General features: G+C 35.2%; 1 protein-coding gene across 4 annotated transcripts in view; it reads right to left on the bottom strand.

The window, feature by feature from the left end:
* The window catches only part of LOC127731865 (uncharacterized), a 136671-nt gene that overhangs the window by 60425 nt on the left and 60119 nt on the right, over positions 1-16127 (bottom strand). For 3 of the 4 annotated variants that reach the window (XR_007995855.1, XR_007995856.1, XR_007995857.1), the window contains exons 3-4: positions 8611-8877; positions 5453-5902 (exon numbers count right to left, since the gene is read on the bottom strand). Coding sequence is in view for 1 of the 4 variants with exons in the window: in XM_052240731.1 (XP_052096691.1) it covers positions 5453-5902; positions 8611-8871 (711 nt within the window). In the remaining 3 variants the exon portion in view is untranslated. The remainder of the gene's footprint in view (positions 1-5452; positions 5903-8610; positions 8878-16127) is intronic. The other variant, XM_052240731.1, reaches the window with a different exon arrangement.

Genomic DNA, 16127 nt, shown 5'->3' with positions numbered 1-16127 from the left:
ACCAGTTTTTCTTTTTTTTTTCATTTTGAAAATTAAAGTTACTTATAAGACTCTGCTTACATGTTACAAGAACAAACATATTAATTTTCGGAAAAAAACACTTTCATAGGGTAGACTGCCCTCTAGTGATATCAGGGATTATTCTGCCCCATTTATACATAATAATAATCTAACAAATAATAGTTTTAATTTGCTATTACAACGCAAAATCTTTTGTGCTTATGGTCCACACTGGTTATATTAGTACACAATGTTTGTTTCTCTCACTTAAATAGAACGTAATTGTCTTGAAGAAATTTAGGAGGATGGCGTTCCCGTGTGGATCGTCGAATTACATCGGTGTTTACTTGATCATCAGGTTCGTGTTGTAATTCATTTTCGCCTATTGGTAAGCTTAGGTCACTTGGTTCGTTTTCGAAACGTTCCGGATCTAACTCCTGTAAATGAGGAATGGATATTACATTTGGAATGTCAGGAGGTTTAGGCGGGCTATGTGTTTTCACTGTATTATCGTCCTCATCCGAAGATGTACAATTGTCGTGATTATAAGTATCCTGTTGGCTTAAAGTGTTCAATAGTGACGGAACTTTATAACAATCACTCCTTTTTACACGGTATGATGTATTGCGTAACTGAGAACCAACGAATTTTCTTATGTTGCACCAAGAATTGTCTGTAGAAACAACTAGATATCGGTCACGAGCACAAGTTCTGTTTCGGTCATTATATAAGTAAACTAGATCACCAACTTCTAAATGCGGAGATTCGGGTAGAGCTCTAGAGGGAGCTTTAGAAATTTCGCTGTAACTGTGGTTCGACTTTTGTAACTCATGTTGACGCTGAATAAGACTATGGTCTGTCAATGGTATTTGGTTGTTTGAGAATTGATCACGTTGAGTCCACATTTCTCTTGCAGATAACCTGCGGTTTCGAATTCGAGAGTTTAAACGGGCAATAGCTAACGTGAGTGACAGAGGTGATATACATCGTGTATTCGGGTCTTGTCGCAAAATTTCGTCTTCTAACTCTTGAATTGCCTTGTCGGCTACAGGGTTTTTGTTTTTGTTCTTGACACGACCAACTTCTATGGTCATTCTATGTCGACACAAAAGTTCATCGTTGACAAGGGCTTGGAATCCTGGAGCAGGGTCGGTACGAACGACAGCAAATGGTCCATCTAGTGGACATAGTTCAACACAAAGGCACAATAAAGATTCACTTAAAGTTTCTTGGCGCTCGTCTGTGATCAAGCGAGCAGCTGTGTATGACGTAACATATTCGCGCACAACAAGGATAAGCTGTCGTTCACGCTTCATCACATCTGCAGCAAATGCAGACCCTATTGTCTCTGGTGGGTCACCTGTAGATTGTACATTTAACTTGTGAGGAATTTTTTGAAGTGCGGCACATTGATGAGATTCCATTACTGACAGTTTCAATTGCTTTATCCATATCCAGTGCGAAAAAGTAACGGTGTACGACAGATTTAAGTTGATAGGTTGAAGGATGGTCGAGTTTAATGTGTAAGGATGTAAGCAGTCCATCTAAAACCTGACGAGGAACAACAATACAATCATTGACAACAAGTAAACCGTCTTTCGCAATACACACATTGTTCAGATAGCGTTTAATATCCTTTACATTAGTAAGTTTTTTTGACGGTCGGGTCCCTTGGCGCAAGTGAGCATGTGTTCGCCGTAAATCCGAGCATTCTGTTTGGATTGATATCCAGGCATTCCTGCTTGTAAACGGAAGTTTTTGAATCCCTTCAAGAATGTCTTTTGTAGAGATATGTCTAACAACTGAATTTTCAGTAAATTGCACAAATGTACAGATTTGACAGGCTGAATCCTCACAGTCTAGTGCATTGCGACTTGCAAAATCGGACGGAAGTATAGCAGCTCCTGCTACATGTCTTACTGTTACTTGATATCTACAGGCTCCAATAAAAGACCGCAAACCACATACTTTGGCTGGTGGTGGACAAACTGATAAGGTAGAAATACAATGTGGGTTAGCTCTGATAGTTCCTAATTGCCAAATCCATCCAAGAATAGTTGTACTTTTGGGTGCGATAATCGTTTTAGTAGCAGACAAATTTAGACTGCTCTTTTGCAGAGCCTGTAGAACCCTTGTCCAGTTTTGTAGTAATTCGAGTTGGGTATTTCCACCGCCTTCTTCTACAAGATCACCTAAAACACGGCACATAAGCTCCTCTAGTGCTGTTTCTGAGCCTGGCATGCCCATCGCAGAGCGTACACACGTACACCTTTAAAGGGGGTTACTACACCACAGTATTTCATAGAATCACTCCAAAGTGGAATTTGGTAGAACGATTTAGTAAGGTCAGTAGCTATTATGTATTTCCACTGTGCTATTTGACGTAAGGTTGAGTCAACATCTGGCATGAGTGACGGTTGGGGTTTACTATATCGACCTATGTCTGCAAAAGCGGTAACCAAACGGAAACTGCCATTTGGTTTCCTAACTAAAAAAGACGGGTTAACGTACTCTACAGATACACCAATATCTTCTGGGCGTTTGAAAACACCAATTGCTTCAAGTTCATCAAATTTTTGTTGTAGTTCTACTAGTTGATTACGGGAATATTGCGGAACACGGCCTTTGCGTTGCGGGGGTTGGACTGGTCCCATGTTTACTCTAGCTTGAAATGGACCGGCGGCGCCATTATATCCCTTAAAATATGGATCAAAAACATCATCATAGTCTTTTAATGTATCCCGGAATTTTATTTTTATCTCTTGAGATAACAAATTATCTGGGTCAATTTTGACTGATTCTGAATAATTTGTCAATCTTGGGTGACTAATTTTATCAATTTTTTCAGTAGATTCGAAAGCATCACTTTTACACTCTGGAATGTATGTTGATCGTATTTGACAAAAGTGTTCGTTGCGTCTTAAACTATGGGGTTCCTGTGTCAAATTTGGGATACGAATTCTGCCAGCAACGCTTGTAATCAAATTTGGCGGGGGCCACAGGTTAGAATCCTTTCCAACATGTATTGATGAAATATGCGACTCGAATCTTGGTTCAATGGCGAATGTATCATCAGTTAAGCAAATATCAGATGGTAATTGCATTTCAAGAAAATCGCCTGGCCAAATAGTTGTAAATTGAGATGGAGCGCGTAAAACGTGTGCCCGACGGACTGTATGATGTTCGGACGTGTTTTGAACAGAGCCATAAGTATAAACGGTATTGTTACCCAGTATTACTTGACGTTTAGCAGGACAGATAGAAATGTCATTTTTTTCCATAAAAGGAATACCAGCCAAGATGTCCACATCCAAAGTTTCGACGACTAAACCCTCAAAATGTAGTTCACGTCCATCACGTGTGAAATTAGTGTGTACTTCCCCAATGACTTTGAGGGGTGAAGATCCATCGGCCTGATGTGCAGATTGAGAGCTAGATTTTATTTCAATACCTATTCGTTTAGCTGCGGATGCACGTAACATATTGCCGGTCGCACCACTATCAATAGTTAAACGAGTGTTATAATGTGTATGGAACACGTCAAGATACGGAGACTGACGGACTTGGACTCGGTTTACTGAATGAGTAGGTTTAGAAACAGTGTCGACTTCTACGTCTGATGATTCGTCATCTGAATTATCAAATATTCCGGCAATTTGTCGGGCTTTTACCATGTATTTTCGATTGCTGTTCGGTAAGAATGAGCACTTGCTGAGGAAGTGGCGGTCGGGTCTGCCTGCAGCTTTACATAACGGACAGCTTTTAATAGAGCGTGGATAAGATAATTTTAGTTTTTCTTCATGAACAAACTTAGATTTTGTGGGAAAGTTAGAAGTAACTGCTCGCATAACTTTTGCGTCCTCAGAATTCCGGAGTTCCTCAAGTAATGAATCTAGCGCTTGCGAAACTTCCGGTTTTATTGACGACAATGTTCTCGATCTTAATTCTGTTCCATATCTTTGTTTGACCAGTTTAGGTAGGTCTGTATGTATTAGTCTTAACCATGTTAGCACGACAAAGTTTTCAAGTGAAGGTGTCATTTCTTCATCTTCCTCGATTGCGCCCCCGTGATGCGTTATTTGGGTATCGCGTTGGAGCAGGTTGTCTTCAACAAAAGCCATTATTCGTTGATAAAGGTCTTCTGGGCGTTCGTTCGGTTCAAAATGTATTGCGGCAAAGTCTATAAAATGAGCACCCGTGGATTGGAATCCATAATGTAAACGGATGGTTTGCCATATATTTTCAATCGAAGTAGAATTTTTCACTATTGTGTTTCTAGAGATAACAGGGCAATAATTGGCTATTTGACCTAGCATTAATTCTAACATGCTGACTTTTTGTTCACGTGTACGCCTATTTGCCTCAGCTACATCTTCACCATCATGTAAAAAGCCACGATTGGGAGCATTCCTAGTTTTCTTTTCCCAATGTACGCCGTCTCCTAAGAATGGTGCAAAATATGGGTCTAATGATAACGTGTATATTATGTTTTGTCTCCAGTTTTCAAATGAATTTACAGTTTCAATTTTAGTAAGGCACCACTGTTTAGGTGCTCTGTGTGTATTAGCCATTGTGTTAAATGTTCTTGGTTATTTGCAGTTTAAGTTTCACGGTAAATATTTATTTACGGATGACCTAGACAGGTTTTAGTCAGTCCCGATGTTTGTCTCAACAATGTGATGAATAATAACCTTTCTTGTAGGCGTAAATTCGAATCACGCTGCCACCACGCCAGTTAAGATGAAACTACACAAGGGCATTAAGTCATTACTTAACTGCAATTGAATGTTACTTGTTTAATACTGATTTAGTCTAACACATGTACACAGTGATGTTTGTTTACAATGGAGAGCGAAGAGAGAGAGCGGGCTAAAACATAGTTAACAGTTCCGGACAATAGAGCCTATTATGGCGGAGAGAAAAAAGAAAAAGATCGAATCCAATAAGATGCTACTTGAACATTTGGAAATTGTAAAGCAATCAGACATCACTTAAATAATAGAAATTTTAAAAATAGCTGACATCAATATATTTGCAAAAACCTGCCGACTGCATAAGACATTTGTGTTCAAGATTTTGATTTTCCAGATTGTCTACCTTATGCAAGGTTGATAACCACTGACCAGTGGCATATACATATGCCAGATGATGTATGACCGATGAAATTGTCTTTTATACAAAAGCTATAATTGGGTCCTCAACATTTTGGCATCGAGCATTTCTGAAGAGACATCCATTGTTGAAAATGTGCATCTGGTGCAGTAAGATTGGAACAGTTAATGTTATTAATTGACTGATTTCGTCACATATTTTATTTACTTGGAGCAGAAATGGATTGATATATAGTTCTTGACAACAATTTGCATCTAATGCTAAGAAAAAATGAAATAAAATATAAAATAAAACATAAAATATTTTAATTCTAACTTATCGTATCTATATGAAATGTTACCTTGTGCTTGTATGTCGTCAGCTTCAGTGAGTTTTGTTACGACAAGATAAATTGCATCTTGTGATAAAAAAGTTTGGTGTGTGTGGTAAAATTCTTCATCTCCTGCAAAATCCCATAACAATAATGTGGCATACTCCTCTTTATCATGTAAATCAACATTAGATTTAAGAATGGCTTCAATATCCATTTTTGCCTGTTTTAATACTTGATTTCGTTGCTGCGAGGTTACTGGAGGTTCAACTTGAGATTCAGTAGTTACATGATGTTTTCTTATTTTAGGCTGCTGGGTTACTGTCTCTGATTCTTTTGATTCCTCAATACGCTTGTACAGAATGGTTGTGAGGGTGTTTTCCTTGACAGCTTCATGTGCTCCTTCTTCTACTGATGCTTCAATTGTTTCTTTGTATTGTTTCAAGAGTCTTGCATGAATTTCAGTTTCTTCATTGGTTCCTAGCATTAGAAAATTATAATAATATTAAAGAAATACTAAGTAAGATCCCATCATAAAATAAGCAATAAACAGTTACAAAATAAATGTTGTCCATCAATTTATTTTTTTCAACCATTAGCTAGTTCTACAAAAATACACATGAACAGGTATCACAATTGAAAATGGAGTTTCTTCAGTTGGTTGTAATATTGATATAACAGATTTGATGAAAACCACAAAACTTGATGCATATTCTACACATACCTTATTATTAATATGTTGCTAAATAAAGTAAAGATATTCATCAAAATAAATTTAAAAAAAAGCATGCATTAAGAATCATTATATAACCTTAGAAAATTAAACTTAAATCATCATGAGATGGTGTGGTTAACATATAATTTTGAAGGCAAACAGTGAGTTGTAATTGTTTACACCCTCATCCTTTGGTCTTTGTTGGAAAGCTGTCTTATGAGAAATCATAACACATTTTATATCAATGTCTCCACATGTTAAAATAGCATTAGCTACCAAATCCACATAAACTGTATTGATTTGGAACTTTGATTTATACCATATTTAAGAGTATATCAGAAGTACAATGATTTCACTGAAAACAACAGAAAACGCACACAATGTTCATAAAGTATCAACATTTTTACGACTGGAAAACATCTATTATTCGTCAACATCAGCTCTAAAAATAGACATATAAAAAAAGGCAATTTAAATAGATGAATATAAATAAGACATGAAATAGTGTTATAAGAGGGGATGGACAGGAGGTAAGGGGGGCGGGAACCGGGAGTAAGGGGGCATGAACCGGGAGCGAGCGGGGCGGGAACATGAAGAAATCGAGGAAACAGGGAAACCAATTCAGTGCTGTATTAAACAAAAATATTACACGATAAAAGGTGTTGTTATTCTTTAAGACCATCTTATTGGGTTTGGAGATTATTTGCAGAAGATTGCATGCGAAAAGATCGTTTCCAGACTTTCCGTATTGTCTGTACAGTATTGTATCTGTGTCTGTATCCAACGGGAAGGTCTAAAAACCAGGACAGTTATTTTTGATACGTTTGTATCTGTAACTTTCGTTTTACTCAACATGTTATTAAAATATAAACTGTATGATTATAAGTAAAAAAAAAATGCAAGACAGTTAAATTTTAAGAAAAATATGGCGGAAAATGCTGAGAAAAGTTTACTTACAATTAAAATAATTTCTCCAAAACAACTGTCTGGCATAAAATTTTTGTACTTTTATAATGTTTAGGGAATAATCATTTCAAAAATTTATAATTTAATATTTTTTTTGTCTTTTAAGGTAAAAAAATCTGCCAGGACAGTAGCCTATTACATTAGAAGTTTTGTAGAAATTGGCTCAAATTCAAAATATAACGTTGCATATCTTCTTCAAAATGAATGTCTGGTAAGCAAACTTTTGTTCATTGGAAAGTTTAAAATATAAGCTTTATGAAAATATAAAATATTATGGACTTTCATTTTGTTAACAAAAAAAAAAAATCTGCTAGGACAGTAGCCTATTACATTAAATTTCTGCATAAATGGCGTAAAAAAATAAAGCAATTTTTAACTATAAATGAAATAGTTTCTTTAATACAATTTTCTGGTATATACTATTTAATATTATTATAAAATTACAGACACAATCATAAAAAAAATCAAGAAATTGAATACTTTTCACTTTTAAAGTAAAAACAAATCTGCCAGGACAGTAGCTTATTATATCATAACTTGTGAAGAAATTTGTTTCAAATCGAAATACAAAGTTCAATATCTTCTTAAAAATAATTGTCTGGAATGCAATTGTTATTTCTTTTTAAAGTTTTCATGATCAGTTCTACATTCAGGAATATGGAAATCAATCTATGTATTTATATATAAATTTTTCAGTACAGTATATATTTACGTAGATTATTACATTTAGATTTTAAAGTTATCTTTATTTTTTATTGGTGCATCTTGTCATTGTCAATCCTCTGGTATGGTATGCTAGATACTCGTGCGCATGTGATGATGTTCATGTCCATTGAGGATCATTGAGATCAACCCCTTCACCAGCAAGGACTGGTTGGAGAAACGGAGGTATGTTCACAGTTCTAGATTTTCTTGTGTGAAGGGAGAAAGGAGGCATATCTGAACGAAATGATAAGTTAAAGGAGGGAAGCGGAAGTCTAGGGGAGGGAAGCGGGAGTCAGGGGGGAGGGAAGTGGGAATTGAATACCCCCTGTCAAAGGTCAAAACATAGGGCTGTGCAGTATATTTTCAACATTTATATGCCACAAACTTCTAAGAGTTTAAACTTATACTAAAATTCTGAACTACCCCTACCTTTACTTTGGGTCTTCTTCAGAATTCATTTTTCACCGCTACCATGTGTTTTTATACATTTTTGTAACATTCCCAAGTTATTTCTCTATGAGATGAAACATAGAGATTATATCTTGGAACCAGTACGTAAACAAAACAAAATAGCTATGAATATTATATATCTCCCCAAAAGAGGCGTGGCTTGTGAACCAGCTGTCATGGCTGTATTTACAAAGTGCAACCTGTAATACCTATGCTTTGAAAACTAAAAGATAGTCCTCAAACAACCCTAAAGTATTGCTGAATAATAAGTCATGTAAACTAGAAATCAAAAACATTATAAATACTTTCTTAATAATAGAGAAACATTTGTGTTTAAGCTTATACATCATACCATCTAATTTATTCCATATGCCATCATCAGACATTGCTTTGCATTTTATTGTGTGGATTTCTATTCCATTTGTACTAGTTACATCTGTATTCTCTTCAGAGAACAATCTTTTAATCAATGAGGTTTTTCCTGCACCTTTCTTCCCAACTATTACTAAACGTATGTCTCTCTTTTTCTCAGATCCTGACTCAAGTAATTTGAGGTACAAATCAATAGATCTTTTGTCAGCCATTAATTTTATTTCAGTTGGAACCATATCACCTGCAACTATATTTTTTCATAAAGAGTTTTTCTATAAAGTAGAAGATCATAACTTTACTCTCTTTAATTAAGTATAAAAATATAACTATTTTGTGTGCCTGTTTTCACTGTATGTTAATATTTAATATTCAATTGCATTACATGTATGTTATTATAGTTTTGATTGACAGACAACAGTCATGAGACATTCCAAAATTATATTTTATTTATTTACCAATAAAATTCATTTTTTCATGACTGCATGTGCTTCCTTTGAGAACATCAGAACAATGCATAGGAAAACTAATGAAAAGCTTGATATGAACTGCTATATCATGATTGTAGCATAAACATCTCATTATCAAAATTGAATCCTTCTTTTGTCATTTTACAGTGTTGTAAAAGCATTGATCGTTTGTACATTTGTAGTACGAAATGTGCTTCAGTTGTCGCTTTAATACCCACATAGAAATATACAGAAAGAAGCTATGGAAATATACTTGAAGAATCAACTCGCTATGATGCCAGAGTCTGTGCACAATTGTCTCGAATTAAAGAACCTTTGTGAGCACGCTCACATACCCCACGCCCCAAAATTGTCACTGGGCAAACAAAATCTCACCAGATTCCTAAAACACATAACTCCTACAAAAATCAACTGATAAAAATTTCCTGTGCATATGCACATATACACAGTATGTCCTAACTATCTACAAAGTTTCATGAAATTCTGGTGTGTGGTTTCAGAGGAGTTGCGATGATAAACTCTTACAGTAGTATATTTAGGCCAACATTCTAAGTTCACACAGGCATAACTCCTAGAAAAACAAGAGTGCTCACACTGAAATGTCTTGCCTCATTTACTGAAAATTGATTTAATGTTGATACTCCTAAATATAAAGCTTTACTACAAGTATCACATAAAATTACGATAATAAAAGAAAATGAGGTCAAGGTCAGATAAACCAAACAAGAAATACATCATGTACATGTACACCTCACAATCATTCCATACACGAAATATAATTGACCTATTGCTTATAGTTTCTAAGAAATAAACTTAACGAGGAAAACGTAGCATTGACCAGTGAACGATGAAAATGAAGTCAAGGTCAGATGAACCATCCAAGTACACCTTACAGGCAATCTATGTATTACATACAGTTGACATATTGCTTATAGTTTCTAAGAAACAAACTTAAGCATGAAAACTTAATATTGACCAATGAACCATGAAAATGAGGTCACAGTCAGATGATACCTGCAAGACAGACATATACCTCACAATCATTCCATACACCAAATATAGTTGACCTATTGCTTGAAATATCCTAAAAAAAAACTTAACAATGAAAACTTAACATTGACCAATGAACCAAAACAAGAGGCTCTCAAGAGCCTGAATCGCCCACCTGTAAATTTTTGATTAAATCTTTCATCAATGATTATTTTTGCTTTTCAATATATATTAATAAGTGGCTTAAAAATGCCATTTAAATGTTCTTTGTATCTGTCATATTTTCTTCAAATGCAAAAAAAAAAAGCATTTTATCCCTTTGTTCAATTTTAGCCATAATGGCTATGTTTCTTGACGAACAAGGAAATAAAATGTAGAAATTTAAACTAGATACTCTAAACCCATTCAGCCCAAGTTTGGCTGAATTGATTCAGCAGTTTCAAAAGAGAAGATTTTTTTTAAGTAAGCAAACTAGAGGAACAAATTATGAAAAATTGTCTTTAAAGGGCAATAACTCCTTAAGGAGTCAATTGACAATTTTGGTCATATAGAACTTATTTGTAGATCTTACTTTGTTGAACATTATTGCTGTTTACAGTTTATCTCTATCATCAATAATATTAAAGATAATATCCAAAAACTGCAAAATTTCCTTAAATTTACCAATTTAGTTGCAGCAACCCAACAATTGGTTGTTCGATTTGTCTGGAAACAATTATATACTAGATACCCTACGGAACATTCAGTTTAAGTTTGAAGGTATTTGGCCCAGAAGTTTCACAGGAGAAGATTCATGAAATAGTTTTAAGGCCTAAAATAAAATATTGTTTGTTTCCCCAATCCCGACCGACCCGAAAAAATCGCCGCGACCGGAATAATTTTATTGCCGATTTTGTGTAGAAATTTTTTTTATCAAAATTCCTGTGGTGGTGCGGTGCTTCTATGAAATGGAGGAATCAAATACACAAGACATAAGAAGGAGACGCTGTTCTTTAAAGGGCCTTTGTAATCGGCATAGTTGAAAACGCCTTGATGACGCGACTTGGCTTTCTTCTTCCACGTGGTCTCGGGTCTTTACGATATTCTCTAGATTGTTCATACATTTAAATGTCAGAACATGGACGCCGTTCTGTCGGTTTCTGTTGCCGTTTATTCGGCTGGAAACTATAAGAAAGACTTGGCAACAAATGTGTTGCGCAGATTTTCGAAGAAGGAAATATTTGAAGACATATGTGAGGACGTGATATCCGATTTAGAATTGACTGAAGAGGAGGAGGATGCTCTTGACAAAAAACACATCCGTGTATCCATTTCTGAAAAAAGTGGTTCTACAGAATTATTTAGTCCACACTACGGTGATGACATGAAACTGGCACTAGACTTTACTCCTCCTCAAATATTGACAATACCTTTGACAAAATGATGGGAGCCAGTCAAGCTGTCAACAAACTTCCTAAGCGAAAAGAAGAAGCTATTAACAAGTTTATAGGTATGCATAGTTAGTGACCGTCCCAACATCTATTTCTTGCAAGCAAAGGTAGACTTTTTTTAGGATAAGGAGAGTCTCCCCACCTTTGTTTGCATTCTTTTTCTTGTTTTCTTCCAATTTTTTAAACCCTTAACCTAAACTCCCTAATGATTTCCTTATACCCTTACTAATTTGACCCGAGGCCTGAAAGCAATTGATTTAAATTAATCATTTGGTCCCTAATAAAAGCAGACCACTCCACACTAGTCTCGTAAAAGCAGACAGCCCATACTTCTCTAAAAAGAAGGCTGCCACAATGGTAGCATGCTCGCCTCGAGTACGGTGGCTTCGATCCCTGACGGAGTCACTGAACCAAAGGCTTTAAAATTGGTATTTGCTGCTTTTCCGCGAAGCATGCAGTACTAGAGTTAGAGCAAAGACTGGTTTGCCCGGAATCAGAATAATGTGTCTGAGTAGGGCGACACGTCTTCCTGCAGACTGTTATCTTCAATGTGTACTTGCACGTTAAAGATCCGGCTCAGCGTGTCTGACAAGTAAAAAGCAGGCTTCTTTCCATGGTCATTTTACACATACACTTCATGTCCATCGGCTGAATATATCCATTGAATTTATGCTGCCCGGGCATAAAACAGCAACATTGAATCACTGAATCAATATGAAGGAGGGGGGGGGGGTGTAATTGGTCTGGCAGCCTGATGTTTATAGTCTTGTATATTTGTATGTTTTAATATGAATGTCATAAACCTCGTTGTGTCTACAGCAAAAAGTCTCTAACTGTTCGAGAATCCAGAGCATTCGACAGACTGCTAACCAAGTACGACTACTGTTGTGGATCTGTTATCACACCTGAAGGTTTACTTTTATAGTATTCCCAAAAGATTTTCTTATCACTTTTAATATATAATAACATGGTCTTGCATAGCATGATTTTGTGAACCAACATTGAATGAAAGTTCCACATTTAACATACAATAAAATGTTCATACACTCTCAGTTGATTATATTTTATATGCATGTTCCATCAGTGTTTGATATGGTTTCAATGTTTAAATCCTTCTTTCAGTGGAAATTGCATACTTCAATGAACGGTATAAACTTCATCTTGTAGTACACTCTCTGACATTGAACTTGGACAGATTTCTGACAGATTATACTGCTTAATATAATAAACAGAAGGCTCAGTATTTTAGACATTTTATTCATTGAAAATTCCCAATATATATATACAAAGTACTCTAGGATATTATTTTTCATTTATTAAAGATCTCTGTTGTTCTTTATTTCAGGTGATGCTCTTGAAGGCGTGGTGAATGTGCGCCTACAGATAGACTGTAATACACATGTGGAATTTCCATATTATGTCTCTACCCTGGCACAGCCCGATATCTGTGCCTTCTTGCAGCTGTGGGGGCAACAAAGGACCAAGATGCCATTAAAACACATCGTATTGTTCTACCAGTTTGCAGAGACTGTGTCTTTATTGGAAAATTACCACCCAAGAGAAACCCAATTAAATAAATTATTTCAAATCATACATAGAGTTTTATTTAATATATCTGACATGAGGAAACTGATAGCTTGATACACCCTAGAATTTAAAATACTGCCCTATAATGATGGTTTGTAAATTCCTATTTACAAGTACCAAAAAAAACAAATTTACCAAAAAAATAAAATAATTTACCTACCTACCTACCCACACCTGACTTGATAGGGTCGGGTTTGGGGAAACAAACAATTATTTATTTTTGGCCTTACGACGACAGATGACGATGACGGAAGCCAAGTGATGGCATAAGCTCACATGAGCTAAAAAGGAGGTCATCGTCAAATGATACCTGCCAGACAGATATATACACCTTACAATCATTCAATACACCAAATATAGTTGACCTATTGCTTATAGTTTAAGATAAATTGCTTTGCTGAGCGCAGCTGGATACGAGCGCAGATGTCCAACCCTGAAAAGTTGCAGCCAAATGGACACATTATTCACGCTTGATACAGATCTGAATTTGGATTGTAATTAAATATTTGACACATGATAGGTTTCTGACACATAATAGGTTTCTGACACAGAATAAGTCTAGTCAAAGAACTTAAAATTGGTTATATGATTTGAATTTATATTCAATTTTTTGCTTTTGTGCAATACACTTTGCTGTTGTGAATTGCCCCACCCCCCTCCCCCTCCCCCCAAAAAAAGTTTACCCGTTTTTTTTTTCTTTTGTGCAAAACACTATGCTATGCTGTTGAATATTAACCCCCCCCCCCACAAAAAAAAATATTTGAAGAAATTTTCTTTTTAATTTTTGAAATCTGAAATGAGAAAAATTATAGCCCCCCCCCCCACTAATTCTTATTTACCCCCCCCCCCCCCCCCAAATTTTTTCAACTCCCCTTTTACCTTATTCCAAAAATAATCTCAATTCAAATTTCTAATGGAGTTTGCAACCATAACTACTCATTTAAATACATCATAAAATATCAAAATATAAAATGACATACAGTCATGGTTAAAATTAATATTAATTAATAGTAACTTCTAAAAATAAATTTACAGCTAATCATCTCAAGTCAATCATCATTTCTTAATATATAATTTACAAGCAGTGTAAGGAAGGTAATCAAACATATAAACAACAGTATTCTTTGAATGGATTGGATAACCTCCCTTACACTGCTTTTAAATTGTCGAAATTGTCCTTTAACCATAAAAACCCTTGTTTTGCCCCTAATTGCTAAAAGGTTTGAGCCGTGACCTCCCATAACCATCCCTTTGTTGTATGGAAACTTTTGTATCATTTCAGAGAGATTCATATACTTAAACACAAGTTATTGTCTGGAAACTGCAAAAATGCTTATTTGGGCCCTTTTTTGGGCCCCTAATTCCTAAACCTTTGGGACCATAACCCCCAAAATCAATCCCAACCTTTCTTTTGTGGTTATAAACCTTGTGTTGAAATTTTATTGATTTCTATTTACTTATACTAAAGTTATTATCCGGAAACCATCTGTCTTCGGACGACGACAACATGATACCAATATACGACCAAAAAAATTTTAATTTTTGCGGTCGTATAAAAAACAGATCAAAACACAAACTCTTAACTTTCACCACTAAACCATGAAAATGAGGTCATAGTCAGATGACACCTGCCAGTTGGACATGTACACTTTACAATCATTCTATACACAACTAGGATTTCCTAGATATGTACTAAAAAATCATGATCTCCTGAACAACACACACTTAAGAGTCTTGATCTCTTGATTGTGTGGTTTCAAAGGAGCTGCGATGACAAACTACTGTTTAGTATATTATGGCAAAAATGTTAAGTTCAAAGCGAAGGGGCATAACTCCTATAAAAAATGGAATTATAATTTTCTGTCTATATGTTTGTCCTTATTATCTACAAAGTTTCATGAAATTATGTTGTGTAATTTCAGAGGAGTTGCGATAACAAACTGTTGCAGTAGTATATTGAGGCCAATAAGTGCAAAGGGGCATAACTCATAGAAAAAAAAATGAATCATAATTTCCTGTCGATATGCACGTCTACATAGTTTGTCCTTATTATATATAAAGTTTCATAAATGAGGCCAAATAAAATAGAATGTGTAGTTCCAGTTACATCAATAAAAAGTTAGGGTAGGTAGGTAGGGATTTGTTTTTATGTTTTTTTTTTAAATTGAGTCTATGGGAGCACCATTCTGACTTTAACAGTAATTAATGAAAAATGACAAAAAAATCTTTAGGGTAGGCTATTATTAAGACTAAAAAGAAGGGTAGGTAACTGGAACCACACATATATTTTTATTTGGCCTGACGGACGGATGGATGGAATGACAGACGGACGGACGGACAGATGGACGGGTCAAAAACATTATACCCGACGCAAAAATTGCGTGAGGTATAAATATAAAATTTATTTGTGCAAGGCTTAGAAACAAGTAGGATGCGAGGCTTCGCAGAGCATTTGTTATCCTGTTTCGAGCTGAGTCCAGATAAATTTTATATTTCGAGACTATGAATAGTTTTCATGGTTATTCTTTATATATATATGATAGATTTGAGATATAAGACCTTTTTATCTATGTACATACATACGTAATGAGATTGTCTGACTGTATTTATTAGATGTCTTTGTTCAATATAAATAATTTGTTGGTATTGACCAGGAGATGTGTGAGAACAATATCAAAAAATGTGCTCCGCTTGAAGCAGCTTGATACGACCACAATGGTCTAACCCTGAACAGTTGGTGCAAGTATGGACACAACATTCAAGCTTGATACAGTTTTGAATTTGAATTGTGATTAAATATTTGACACAGCATAGGTTATTGATACAGAATGAATGTGGTCTCAGAATTGAAAAATTTGAAAATGGACATTATCCTTTTATGGTTTAATATCAAAAATCTAAATACGTGTTTAGATTCAGCAATCAAAAATCTAATGATATATATATATATAGTTTAAAAAGTAGAAGTGAATTGAAAATGAATTAAGAGGTGAAATAAGATAGAAATATTTTATCTGTATTTT

Source organism: Mytilus californianus, unplaced genomic scaffold (genome assembly GCF_021869535.1).
Source record: "Mytilus californianus isolate M0D057914Y unplaced genomic scaffold, xbMytCali1.0.p SCAF_21, whole genome shotgun sequence".
Classification (NCBI taxonomy): Eukaryota; Metazoa; Mollusca; class Bivalvia; order Mytilida; family Mytilidae; genus Mytilus; species Mytilus californianus.
This window is presented reverse-complemented; position numbering and strand designations above follow the sequence as displayed.